This window comes from Coregonus clupeaformis, unplaced genomic scaffold, assembly GCF_020615455.1.
Source record: "Coregonus clupeaformis isolate EN_2021a unplaced genomic scaffold, ASM2061545v1 scaf1225, whole genome shotgun sequence".
Lineage (NCBI taxonomy): Eukaryota > Metazoa > Chordata > Actinopteri > Salmoniformes > Salmonidae > Coregonus > Coregonus clupeaformis.
The window spans coordinates 36,432-50,072 of NW_025534679.1; the positions used below are offsets into that span (position 1 = coordinate 36,432).

Genomic DNA, 13,641 nt, shown 5'->3' on the forward strand with positions numbered 1-13,641 from the left:
AACTGTATGTACATTATTGAAATATGTAAATCCCTTTTCTTTCTTTCTTTCTTTCTTTCTTTCTTTCTTTCTTTCTTTCTTTCTTTCTTTCTTTCTTTCTTTCTTTCTTTCTTTCTTTCTTTCTTTCTTTCTTTCTTTCTTTCTTTCTTTCTTTCTCTCTCTCTCTCTCTCTCTCTCTCTCTCTCTCTCTCTCTCTCTCTCTCTCTCTCTCTCTCTCTCTCTCTCTCTCTCTCTCTCTCTCTTTCTCTTTCTCTCACTTTCACTCTCTCTCCACAGTCCTGCCTTCCATCACTGCTCCCATCTCTGTGGAGTCCTCAGGCTCTGGTTCTGGTTCCGGGGCCTCTGGGGCCAGTGGATCATCCGGAGATCTCTCTGGTGATCACTCCGGTGAACTGCCTTATTCCGGGAATCTGTCTGGGTCAGGTGATCTTTCAGGCAGCGGGAGCGCCGAGATTCCCAGTGGATCGTCTGGCCTGAGTAGTGGAGATGCGTCCGGTTCGGGGCTGAGTGGAGACGGATCGGGAATAACGGTAATCTTCTCTTCAGGGAGCGGCAGTGTTTTATCCGGTTCGGGCTCTGGGGGTCCTCAGGAGGCTGGAGAGGGAAGCATTGGGATCCTAACCTTCCCCACAGGAATGGGATCGGGAATGGGATTGGGAATGTTCAGTGGCAGTGCGTTCCTGTCGGGATCGGGAAGTGGATCCGGTGTCAGCTCTGAAGAGAGCGGCTCTTCGTCCGACAGCTCCAGCAGCTCTGGGAAAAGTGGGACGTTTTCTGGAATGTCGTCCGGCTCCAGCTCTAGTTCCAGTGAGAAGTTTTCCGGATTTCCCTCAGGATTCTTTCCCTCAGGAGGCTCCAGTGGTCATTCGGGAGAGGAGTCGGGAAGCAGAGACACTCAGGTCCTGCTGATCCATGGGAAGCTGGTGGAGGTTTCCACCTCTCACACACACACAGAGCAGGAGCTTGGTGGAGGGGGCCTGGAGTTCAGCGGCTCCGGATCGGGCAGCAGTGGCTCAGGGTTCTTCCCGGGTGTGACTTTCTTGGGGTCAGGGTTTACTGACCTCACAGGGTCAGCCTCAGGAGAACAGGAGGCCTCGGGGTCTCTCCACTACGGCTCCGGAAGCGGTGATATCAGCGGTTCAGCCTCGGGCAGCAGTGGCTCAGGGTTCTTCCAGGGTGTGACCTTCTTGGGGTCAGGGTTTACCGACCTCACGGGGTCAGCCTCAGGGGAACAGGAGGCCTCTGGGTCTCTCCACTACGGCTCCGGAAGCGGTGATATCAGCAGTTCGGCCTCGGGCAGCAGTGGCTCAGGGTTCTTCCCGGGTGTGACCTTCTTGGGGTCAGGGTTTACCGACCTCACGGGGTCAGCCTCAGGGGAACAGGAGGCCTCTGGGTCTCTCCACTACGGCTCCGGAAGCGGTGATATCAGCGGTTCAGCCTCGGGCAGCAGTGGCTCAGGGTTCTTCCCGGGTGTGACCTTCTTGGGATCAGGGTTCACCGACCTTACGGGGTCAGCCTCAGGGGAACAGGAGGCCTCAGGGTCTCTCCACTATGGATACGGAGCGGGAAGAGGTGGATACGCATCAGGGTTCGGAACGTCGGGCTTCCCATCCGGGGACATGTCTGAAATCTCCAGATCCTCCACCAGCGGTGAGGAGGACAGCGCTGTCACCTTCCTGACAAGTGACTTAATGACAGAGGTTTCCAAGGTGACCACGGTTTCCATGGAGCTGGGGGCTGGGCCAGTGGAGATCAGCGGGCAGGGAAGCGGGTTCCACTCAGGGAGCGGCTCCGACCACCCAACCCAGGCCAGCGGTGTCTCATCTGGGGCACACTCTGGAGATCTGCTCTCTGTGGTGCTGTCCTCTCTGCCCAGTGACAGGGAGCTTATGGCGGACACAGAGGGGCCAGAGGAGGCCCTGGCTGGGGGGGCTGAGCTGGAGGAGATCACCGGCGAGTTTTACGTGACCTTTGCCCCCAACCTTGCTCCCACCGGATTGGCTGCCACCACGGCCCCGGCCATCTCTCTGCAGACCCCTGCCGTCATGGAGGAGCCGTCCTCAGAGGAGGGTGAGTCAGCACACTTTCAGTCTACTCCATTTTCATTGCTATGAACAGTTAAAATAATGTTTGTTTTGCTGTCATGCTGTAGAACCAACAGACGTATTTAAATGGTGTAAAGTAACGTGGCATGGTGTTTTTATTAAGGTGCCAATCAGAAATGTCACCCTATTCCCCATATAGTGCACTAAATAGGGAGTAGGGTGCTATTTCGGTGCTAAGGTACACACTGTATTGTACTCATCCTAATTGTATTCATGCTTAGGTATGCCTAACCCCTGTGACCCTAACCCGTGTGGTGCTGGGTCATGCTCAGTGGAGGGTGGCGATGGGCTATGCCAGTGTCCACCCGGGAAAGTGGGAGATGGGTGCCAGTATGGTGAGTCCTGATGCTGGGGTATCATTATCTCTCATTATCTCTCTCAAGACGTCTTACCGAGCAAGGTCTTCGTTCCTAACTCTCTGCACATCTCTCTTTCTGATCCATTCTGACGTCCTCAGAAGTGTTGTAAATGTTTTACTGTAAAGTAACACACCTTTGTAAACAAAGTTTCTAACAATGCTTTTCTCATATCTCTACTGTATGCCTGGACATCAGCCCCTCTGTCACGATTAGGGTTGCGAAATGGTTTTTCTGAAATCCCGTTTGGAGTTTTCCCGGAATCAGAAGGGAATAAGCAGGAAATCCGTAATCCTCCAACCAGGATTTCTGGGAAACCAGGGAATTCATTGAAAGTTCCTGGAATTTAGCAACCCTCTGTCCCGATGCTACTATCTGATACTGTACATACTGAGACAGTAATATTCTGTAGTCTGTATTTGAGTTGTATTTTTATTTTTGTGATACACTAACAATGCATTTTGTTCCCCCTTTTTCCTGTCTTAATGTACTGTAGGTTTTGTGTTGTAATGTGATGTTGTGTGTCTTGTTTTGTCCTGTTTTCCTACACCTGGTTTTGGGTCTCTCATTCGTTGTGTTTGTCAGACAGTCGCGGGCTCTTTGGCATGTGTGTGTGTGTGTGTGTGTGTGTGTGTGTGTATCGTGTCCTTGCCCCGAGGTCTCAGGGTCTCTCCATCATACTCCTTTATCATGATTCACTCCATCCTGTGTTGTTTTTGTTCTGCTGTTGCCTAGGTTACAGTAAGCGTACCCAGCTGGCAAAAGTGGTTGAAAGGACGTCATTATGATGCCATTTCAGCCAGATCTGTCTGCTGAGTCTATTCCCCCTCCTGCTGCATGCCTGCTACACCTACTGACATCCTGGTGCATACTTGGAACTGCCTATATGAATCCGAACACAAGGCTGCCCATAGAATTAGAATTACTCTCATCTAGTCATTCTATTTCTATGAGTCTGCCACCCAACAAGTGGCTGATCCGGACTTAACCTTACTTCGGATCTTAATACATTTATATGATCAAGTATCTGTCTACTAAACTGTATGAATCAGAAGTTCAACATTTATGGAAAAAAAGTTGTAAAATGTTGTGGTCTGAAGAAAGATCTTTACATGTACAGGAGTGAACATCATTGAGATGAGTATTCATCTTCCTTTCAATGATGATCTGACACAGTAAGGCTGGAGTCTGAATCACTATGTTGCAGCATCTCAGAGTGTTCCGATTCCATGAGTTCCAAGATGTTGTTTTCCTGCTCCCCCTACCAAGGCAACTACCGCCTCCCCCCTTCACCCCCTGAGGCACCAGTCTCACCCCGCACCCCCCCTTTTTTGCAGAGGTTGATGTGTGCCATTCCAACCCTTGTGCCAATGGAGCCACCTGTGTGGGAAATGCAGACTCTTACAAATGCTTATGCCTGCCCAGCTACGGAGGGGACCGCTGCGAGATTGGTACGAGGTCGGCTTCAGCTAATGTTTACTAACAAACAACAACCTTTCAAAAACAACAGGAGTCATAAGGATGCAAAACGTTATCGCTGGCAGCTTGCATCATAGCAGGGCTGCGTTCAGGAGGACAAATGGCCGAAAACGTTTTTAAATGGAAACCCCCAATCGGGGTTATCATCGGGCAAGTTTGGGTATACTTCCTCTATTTCAAAAACGTTTTCTCCTGTTTTGTGTGTGCTGAACGTGACACAGGTGTGGCAGTGAATTATTCTGCCTGCCCCAGAATATGTTGCTTGCCAAATCCTTACCATTAGGGGTAAAAACGCAAAACTGACATTAGATCCTTATGAGCAAAATATTTTAGCGGCCCCCCTCTTGACAGCGGAGAGAAATTTTGAAAACATTTTTACAGTTCATTTCCTGTAATTCTGCACATTTTGCTATGGGGTGTTGTCACGTTCGTTAAGGAACGGGTCAGACCAAGGCGCAGCGTGATATACGTACATGTTTATTTACACTGAATAAACACACGACAAAACAAGAAACGAAACGAAACGTGAAGTCCTAAGGTTGTACATACAACGAACCTTACCCGGAACAAGATCCCACAACTAGACAGTGCCAATAGGCTGCTAAAGTATGGTCCCCAATCAGAGACAACGAGCGACAGCTGCCTCTGATTGGGAACCACACCGGCCAACATAGATCTAGACATACTAGAATACAACATAGAAAACGCACAACAAAGAATATACACACCCTGACTCAACTTATAAGCATCCCCTGAGTCAGGGCGTGACAGGTGTAGAGTAACTTTGTCGTTTTAAAGCAAGTTTTCTGAAATTCTACACATTTTGCCATGTGGCGGCGAGAAGATTTTGCAAGTTTATAACTCATTTCATGCAATTCTACTCCTTTTGCCATGGGGTGGAGGGAATAATTAGCAGTTTTACTGCAACTTTCCTGCAATTCTACACATTTTGTCATAGGGTGGAGAGAAATGTTTGCCGTTTTTAATATGATATCTGAGTGAGAGTGACAAGGCTAATTGGTGTAACTGTCAGTGAATGACATAACAAGAGAAAAACTGCTGATGCACAACCAAATTTAGAAATTGTACCTTGTGTATTCTACTATTCTAACTCTCAACAGTAAGTTAAGATCCCGACTGATCCACCGGCCTAAAGGGGTATAGGGGCATCCGTAGTCTAGGGGCAATGTCATCATACTTCGCCCTGTCCTTTACTCAGGACTGTGTTTATGTCTGGTGGGTGGATTTTCTCAGCCAGGTCTACACACAAAACAAGAAGTTCTGTATAGTGCCAAATAAGGGTTCTTTGGCTTGTAACCATGGCGGTTCCCTTTATGGTGCTAAACAGTACCAGTCAAAAGTTTGGACACACCTATTCATTCAAGGGTTCTTCTTAATTTTTTACTATTTTCTACATTGTAGAATAATAGTGCCGACATCAAAACTATGAAATAACACATATGTAATCATGTAGTAACCAAAAAAGTGTTAAACAAAAAACAAGATTCTTCAAATAGCCACCATTTGCTTTGATGACAGCTTTGCACACTCTTGGCATTCTCTCAACCAGCTTCAGCTGGAATGATTTTCCAACAGTCTTGAAGGAGTTCCCACATATGCTGAGCACTTGTTGGCTGCTTTTCCTTCACTCTGCCGTCCGACTCATCCCAACCCATCTCAATTGGGTTGAGGTCGGGGGATTGTGGAGGCCAGGTCATCTGATGCAGCACTCCATCACTCTCCTTCTTGGTAAAATAGCCCTTACACAGCATGGAGGTGTGTTGGGTCATGGTCCTGTTGAAAAACAAATGATAGTCCCACTAAGCCCAAACCAGATGGGGTGGTGTATCGCTGCAGAATGCTGTGGTAGCCATGCTGGTTAAGTGTGCCTTGAATATTAAATAAATCACAGACAGTGTCACCAGCAAAGCACCCCTACACCATAACACCTCCTCCTCCATGCTTTACGGTGGGAACTACACATGCGGAGATCATCCGTTCACCAACACCACGTCTCACAAAGACACGGCGGTTGTAACCAAAAGTCTCCAATTTGGACTCCAGACCAAATGACACATTTCCACCGGTCTAATGCCCATTGCTTGTGTTTCTTGGCCCAAGCAGGTATCTTCTTCTTATTGGTGTCCTTTAGTAGTGGTTTCTTTGCAGCAATTCGACCATGAAGGCCTGATTCACACAGTCCCCTCTGAACAGTTGATGTTGAGATGTGTCTGTGACTTGAACTCTGTGAAGCATTTATTTGGGCTGCAATTTCTGAGGCTGGTAACTCTAATGAACTTATCCACTGCAGCAGAGGTAACTCTGGTTCTTCCATTCCTGTTGTGGTCCAGAAACTCTCATTAACTGTTGGGAGGGACTCACTAGACCGACTATTTAGAATATTTATTGTATATTTAAAGTATCACAACCAACTATTATGTAGTAAAAGACTACCCAAGAGACCCCCTGTGCTAATTCTCCGGTAGTTTTAGTTTATGTTTTAAAACCCAAATGCATTATGGAAAGAACCTCAACCATTTTCTGCATTAACAACTGTACATTGTTGGCTTGTTTTGCAGGACAAAAACAAGTTGGCTAAAGCAGAACGCTTTGGTCACCAAACCCTGTAGTTGTGGGTTAAATGGATGCTTGATGGATGGTTCACCCCCCAAAAATGTAATATACCTCAAAGTGGCCCAAAGTAAATTTGTGTTGCCAGTGTTCTCAAGCAGTGAATCAAGTTGATAGTTAATAGGTCCTGAAAAATGCAGTATTTTCACCAATGTGCAGTAATAATTATCACACCATAGGTTGGACTGAAAGAAATCAATGCTTACAGTTGGACAAATAATGGAGCATAAAAAAGAATGCCAGCAGCAAGATAAGTTCTAGAACAAACACAGCCTACATAAAACCTCTATTGTGTCATATGTGGTGTTGAACAGTTTTCCCTCCTATCTAATGTAAATGTATTTGAGTGTCTGTAATAAACCGGACTTCTCCGGGGTGTGGTAGCCTCTGTCTCATTATCGCCCCCTGCTGTTGACGCCACAGACGAGCAGGAGTGTGAGGAGGGCTGGACTAAGTTTCAAGGCAACTGTTACCTGCACTTCCCCGAGAGAGAGACCTGGCTGGACGCCGAGCAGCGCTGCCGAGACCTCAGCGCTCACCTGGTCAGCATCATCACCCCAGAGGAACAGCACTTTGTCAACTGTGAGTAAAGGCCTGTGTGTGTGTGTGTGCCTGTGTGTGTTTGTTCCTGTGTATGTGCGTGTGCGTGTGTGTGAGATGTGAGAGAGAGAGAAAGAGAGCGAGAGAGATAGAATATCCCTTAACTATTTTCTCCCCCCTCCAGCCAACGGCCAGGACTACCAGTGGATTGGGCTCAATGACAAGACAGTGGAGAATGACTTCCGCTGGATAGACGGCACACCACTGGTGAGTCAGGCAGACAGACACATAGTCCCCACTCAGAGTACAGAGTAGGACCACCAGATCACCTATTGTAGCCTACCGCATTCATACACTGTTCATAATGTAGCCTACCACATGAATACACTGTTCATACTGTACCTGTACATTAATACACTGTTCATACTGTACCTGTACATTAATACACTGTTCATACTGTACCTGTACATTAATACACTGTTCATACTGTACCTGTACATTAATACACTGTTCATAATGTACCTGTACATTAATACACTGTTCATACTGTACCTGTACATTAATACACTGTTCATACTGTACCTGTACATTAATACACTGTTCATACTGTACCTGTACATTAATACACTGTTCATAATGTACCTGTACATTAATACACTGTTCATAATGTACCTGTACATTAATACACTGTTCATACATGTACTTACACTGTACATTAATACACTGTTCATACTGTACCTGTACATTAATACACTGTTCATACTGTACCTGTACATTAATACACTGTTCATACTGTACCTGTACATTAATACACTGTTCATAATGTACCTGTACAGTAATACACTGTTTAAACTGTACCTGTAGATTCTAATCCACATGCTATAGCCTACTGACTTACTCTCCTGATTTCTGTGTTTTCTACATTGAAAACAAGAAACAAACAGAAACATAAATGGTCTTTGTAACTTCCCACCAATGTTGCTCTCCTCTCCCCTCAGCAATTTGAGAACTGGCGGCCAAACCAGCCGGATAACTACTTTAACTCTGGAGAGGACTGTGTGGTGATGATCTGGCATGAGAACGGCCAATGGAACGACGTTCCCTGCAACTACCACCTGCCCTTCACCTGCAAGACTGGCCCAGGTACACACAGGGATCAGGGGTTAGGGGTCAAGAATTGTGTTCTAGAGTCTGGATGGGCACTGGTAATTTTACTGTACCTTCGCCATCATGATGTGTGGTTATCTTATACAGTGGGGAGAACAAGTATTAGATACACTGTCGATTTTGCAGGTTTTCCTACTTACAAAGCATGTAGAGGTCTGTAATTTTTATCATAGGTACACTTCAACTGTGAGAGACGGAATCTAAAACAAAAATCCAAAAAATCACATTGTATGATTTTTAAGTAATTAATTTGCATTTTATTGCATGACATAAGTATTTGATACATCAGAAAAGCAGAACTTAATATTTGGTACAGAAACCTTTGTTTGCAATTACAGAGATCATACGTTTCCTGTAGGTCTTGACCAGGTTTGCAAACACTGCAGCAGGGATTTTGGCCCACTCCTCCATACAGACCTTCTCCAGATCCTTCAGGTTTCGGGGCTGTCGCTGGGCAATAAGGACTTTCAGCTCCCTCCAAAGATGTTATATTGGGTTCAGGTCTGGAGACTGGCTAGACCACTCCAGGACCTTGAGATGCTTCTTACGGAGCCACTCCTTAGTTGCCCTGGCTGTGTGTTTTGGGTCGTTGTCATGCTGGAAGACCCAGACACGACCCATCTTCAATTCTCTTACTGAGGGAAGGAGGTTGTTGGCCAAGATCTCGCGATACATGGCCCCATCCATCCTCCCCTCAATACGGTGCAGTCGTCCTGTCCCCTTTGCAGAAAAGCATCCCCAAATAATTATGTTTCCACCTCCATGCTTCACGGTTGGGATGGTGTTCTTGGGGTTGTACTCATCCTTCTTCTTCCTCCAAACACAGCGAGTGGAGTTTAGACCAAAAAGCTCTATTTTTGTCTCATCAGACCACATGACCTTCTCCCATTCCTCCTCTGGATCATCCAGATGGTCATTGGCAAACTTCAGACGGGCCTGGACATGCGCTGGCTTGAGCAGGGGGACCTTGCGCGCGCTGCAGGATTTTAATCCATGACGGCATAGTGTGTTACTAATGGTTTTCTTTGAGACTGTGGTCCCAGCTCTCTTCAGGTCATTGACCAGGTCCTGCCGTGTAGTTCTGGGCTGATCCCTCACCTTCCTCATGATCATTGATGCCCCACGAGGTGAGATCTTGCATGGAGCCCCAGACCGAGGGTGATTGACCGTCATCTTGAACTTCTTCCATTTTCTAATAATTGTGCCAACAGTTGTTGCCTTCTCACCAAGCTGCTTGCCTATTGTCCTGTAGCCCATCCCAGCCTTGTGCAGGTCTACAATTTTATCCCTGATGTCCTTACACAGCTCTCTGGTCTTGGCCATTGTGGAGAGGTTGGAGTCTGTTTGATTGAGTGTGTGGACAGGTGTCTTTTATACAGGTAACGAGTTCAAACAGGTGCAGTTAATACAGGTCATGAGTGGAGAACAGGAGGGCTTCTTAAAGAAAAACAAACAGGTCTGTGAGAGCCAGAATTCTTACTGGTTGGTAGGTGATCAAATACTTATGTTATGCAATAAAATGCAAATTATTACTTAAAAATCATACAATGTGATTTTCTGGATTTTTGTTTTAGATTCCGTCTCTCACAGTTGAAGTGTACCTATGATAAAAATTACAGACCTCTACATGCTTTGTAAGTAGGAAAACCTGCAAAATCGGCAGTGTATCAAATACTTGTTCTCCCCACTGTACCTGTGTTGGTGTTACAGCTTATTCATGTTTTATAAACTTATTAGGCAGGTACCCTTCAAAAGAAATTGCTACCAATAAATATCCTAAGTTCTAATTTGATGGATTGATTGTTTTGTTGATTGATTGATTGATGGATTGATTGGTTGGTTTATTGATTTACTGATCACTGTTCCCCCAGTCTTCTGTGGTGCGCCGCCAGAGGTGGAGAATGCCAGGATGTTCGGCAGCAGGCGGGAGCAGTATCCCGTGGGGTCCATCATTCGCTACCAGTGTAACCCAGGCCTCACACAGCGCCACCTGCCTGTGGTGCGCTGCATGGCAGACGGACAGTGGGAGAAGCCACAGGTGGAATGCGTTGGTTGTGAGTAGTACACACTCTTTTGCTCTTTCAACACTCTATAAACGTACCTGTAGGTTAGTCCCACATTGACACACTTCCAAGTCTCGTTCAGAACTCTGCTATTGAAATTATCGTTAGAAAGGCGGAAATTGAGGTTCCCTGTAGGTTGACGAAATGGCACTGTATTTTTCAGTGAAAACTTTGCTTTATTGTAATGTTGTCTGATGCTTTGAGATTACTTTGGAATCATTGAAGGTAATGTATGAATCTCTGAAGGTAATGTATGAATCTATGAAGGTAATGTTTGTTTCTCTTGCCAACAGCAGTGCCCTCCCCCAGTAACAGAATACAGCGGAGATCGATCAGAAGGCGAGGAGAATCAACCAGCAGCAAACGTCACTAAGCAGGGAAGATTAAGGGAGATTTCTTGAAGATAACTATTTTATAAAAACATGTACAGCACACAAAAGCCATTTTCTAACTTACAAAAGAGGTTTCAACATTTGAAGTACCCACCTTGTACATAAGACCAAAGCAATTTAGAGCAATAACATTGTCTTTTTGGTATGTGTCACTCTCTGACTATTTAAAAAAAAAAGATAAATTAAGCCATTATGTTATTTTTAGTTTTTGTTGTTCTTGTCCCAAAATACTGACATGTTTTAATTATATATAAGAATTGTTTTATTGTTTGGAGTTGTATTGTTATTTTTTAGTTTTGGTGGATTGTGAGGCCGTCGATAAGGTGTGAGTTGTTGTTAAGATACTTTGTCCATGTCGCCAACTAGACTGGATTATGGAGACACGATGTAGGGTGAAGTTTTCCCTAGACACTGATCTTGGGTCAGTTTTGCTTTTCCTCCACTAATGGTTAAGATTGGGGTTGGTGGAGGGGAAGCTGTTCCTAACTCTGTACCTAGGGGAAACTTCACCCCGCAGCATGTACTCATAGACGATGCCAACAGTCGCATCAATCAGACTCTCTAGTCTGTTCTAGATCTTTGCCAAACCAGATAGTGTGTGTTAGACTGTACCTCCCAGAAGTAAACACCCCATCTGGACCGGCCGGTATTTAGTGGTGGTTTGGCGTGTTGCTATGAGCCAAGCAGAGGCTTGGTGAAATTCACCCATGAGTAGATACGAGACAGTCAGAAGCGTGTTTGTATTCTGGAGGTGCCTACGTAACATACACTCACTATGGGTGATGGATAGAGGTCTAATAATGCATGAAAGACAGTACATTTGATAGAAAAAGTCTATTGAGATACTTGTGAGCCATGTTAGCCTAGCCATGTTAGCCTAGCCATGTTAGCCTAGCGCTGTTAGCCTAGCCATGTTAGCCTAGCCATGTTAGCCTAGCCATGTTAGCCTAGCCATGTTAGCCTAGCCATGTCCGGTTGTAGCAATGATGAGCAAGATGAAGTAAAGGGGATGACATCTTGTGCATGTATCCACCAAACAAGCATTTATGAGTCACCAAATTGTCACCTATCTTGAAAATTGTAGATGTTAAAGGGACAGTTTGCCGAAAAATCTATATTTGTCAGATGTGTTCATACATCAAAAGTGGTGTTGTGTCAAACCGAGAAATCTTTAACGTTTCAATTGCAAATATATGGGAAATATTGGCACCACCGGTATTGATCAACACTTTTGAGGAATGAAAATGTCTGACGAGCCTTTATATTGGGGGGAACGATCCCTTTAACCTTTTACTGCAGTGGGCTAAATCAGGGTCACACAAATCTACTTTGGAAAAAAAGTATACACCTGTACCATGTCAGATATAGTTGAAATGTATTCAATTTTGAGTTTGCATCCCATATTACACTTTATATACATCACAGAAGACTGAAATATAACAAAAACCGTTTGACATAGAAACACCTGATTCTTTACAAATAATGCTTATTAATGATACAATTATGAAAAATATGAATAATATTCCACCCATGAGGCCACTAGGTCATTTGACTGCAGGATGGGGATAATAAGGGAGATATTATTTATTCATAAAGAGAAAGCTACCGAAGCCGACACAGCAGGCTACTGTGTCCGTCTGTACTCCAGACCTACATCAGTTGTTCAGGGCAGAAGGGAGACCGAGTGCCTGATGTGAATAATACACACCAATTTATTGATTGATTTCACATCAGTGCTAGAATCTTTGCCTGTCACACTGGAGAGGCAACATCCTGCAATCTACTGAGCCTGCCCTAAAATAAGAGTGAGAGAGAGAGGACTCAACTAGTGACACGGTAGAATAAAAAACTAAAGGGTCGGGGTCAATTCCATTTCAATTTCAGTCAGTTAATTCATTGAAATTCAGTGAAATTCATTGTATTTATTTTCTGAGGGGATCGACCCCTTGGTTTGTCAACAATGTTGTTGGCCTAAGCAGGACCAATGGATGAATGTCATTGGTCGGTTTGACTCTTTTGTTGTCTTTGTCATGTCACACAAGGCTGTGCAGTGCATAGCATCTCTGTGGGACCAGTTTTAACAACTGCAGTAGCTTTCAGATCAAATGTTTCTCTTCTTTGTCTGTTTTGTTTCACAGAAAAACCTCAGCGGACACATTTATTTAAACTCCAGATCACCTAGGTAACCATCCATCGCCATGTCAATCGCTTGTAGTCCTTCAGTTTTGTATTGTATGCATAACTTGCTGTTATATCTTATGAAGATATAGAGGCTTCATTCATTGTTTATGTGTACAGGAGGCTGTGCCTCCTCCTTCAACACACCGTCATATGTCTTGCTGGCCAAAAGCTTCACCTGCAATCATAAACCATACGCCAATCAAAGAGATCACTGAGAGGTTCCACACAGAACAGGCTTAAAGCAATTCTCTAACTGGAACTCTAAGGAACGATGACAGAAGAGTGTCATTTAAAGTTACACACACAATTGCTTTTTACTGTACCCCTACAGGGCTGAAAGTATTAAGAGCTTTTAGAAGATAATAACACAATGCCAGGTCTTGTGTATAAAATCAAAAGGGCATAAATGCCTCCTGGCATTGCAGAAGCAACTTGACAAAGGGGTGTAGAGCAGTGTCTATCAACCTTTTTCTACCAGCAAACTATGACACCCTTGACAACTAACCGCCTGAGGGACCTGTCAGCAACGTCCCAGGGAAAGGTGCCGCTCCACGGACCAGAGGTTGAGAAACACTGGTGTAGAGCACTCCTGCAACTCCCCCGACCCGGCCCTCTGTTTAGGGTTGTGTACTGTAGGCTCAAAACAGGAGCACAATGTTCTGAAATGGAGCAGGGGATCAGTTACCTGAACACTTCTCCTGTTATCTCCTGTTTCCCACTAGGCACA

At 45.1% G+C, this 13,641-nt stretch overlaps 1 protein-coding gene across 1 annotated transcript in view; it reads left to right on the forward strand.

Moving 5' to 3' along the window:
• The window catches only part of LOC121583004 (aggrecan core protein-like), a 34,986-nt gene extending 23,228 nt beyond the window's left edge, over positions 1-11,758 (forward strand). Inside the window, 8 exon segments of the mRNA XM_041899213.2 lie at positions 277-2,070; positions 2,327-2,440; positions 3,799-3,912; positions 6,995-7,153; positions 7,296-7,378; positions 8,110-8,254; positions 10,150-10,332; positions 10,635-11,758. Of these exon segments, the coding sequence (XP_041755147.2) occupies positions 277-2,070; positions 2,327-2,440; positions 3,799-3,912; positions 6,995-7,153; positions 7,296-7,378; positions 8,110-8,254; positions 10,150-10,332; positions 10,635-10,714 (2,672 nt within the window). The 3' untranslated portion in view covers positions 10,715-11,758.
• The last annotated feature ends 1,883 nt before the right edge of the window (positions 11,759-13,641 follow it).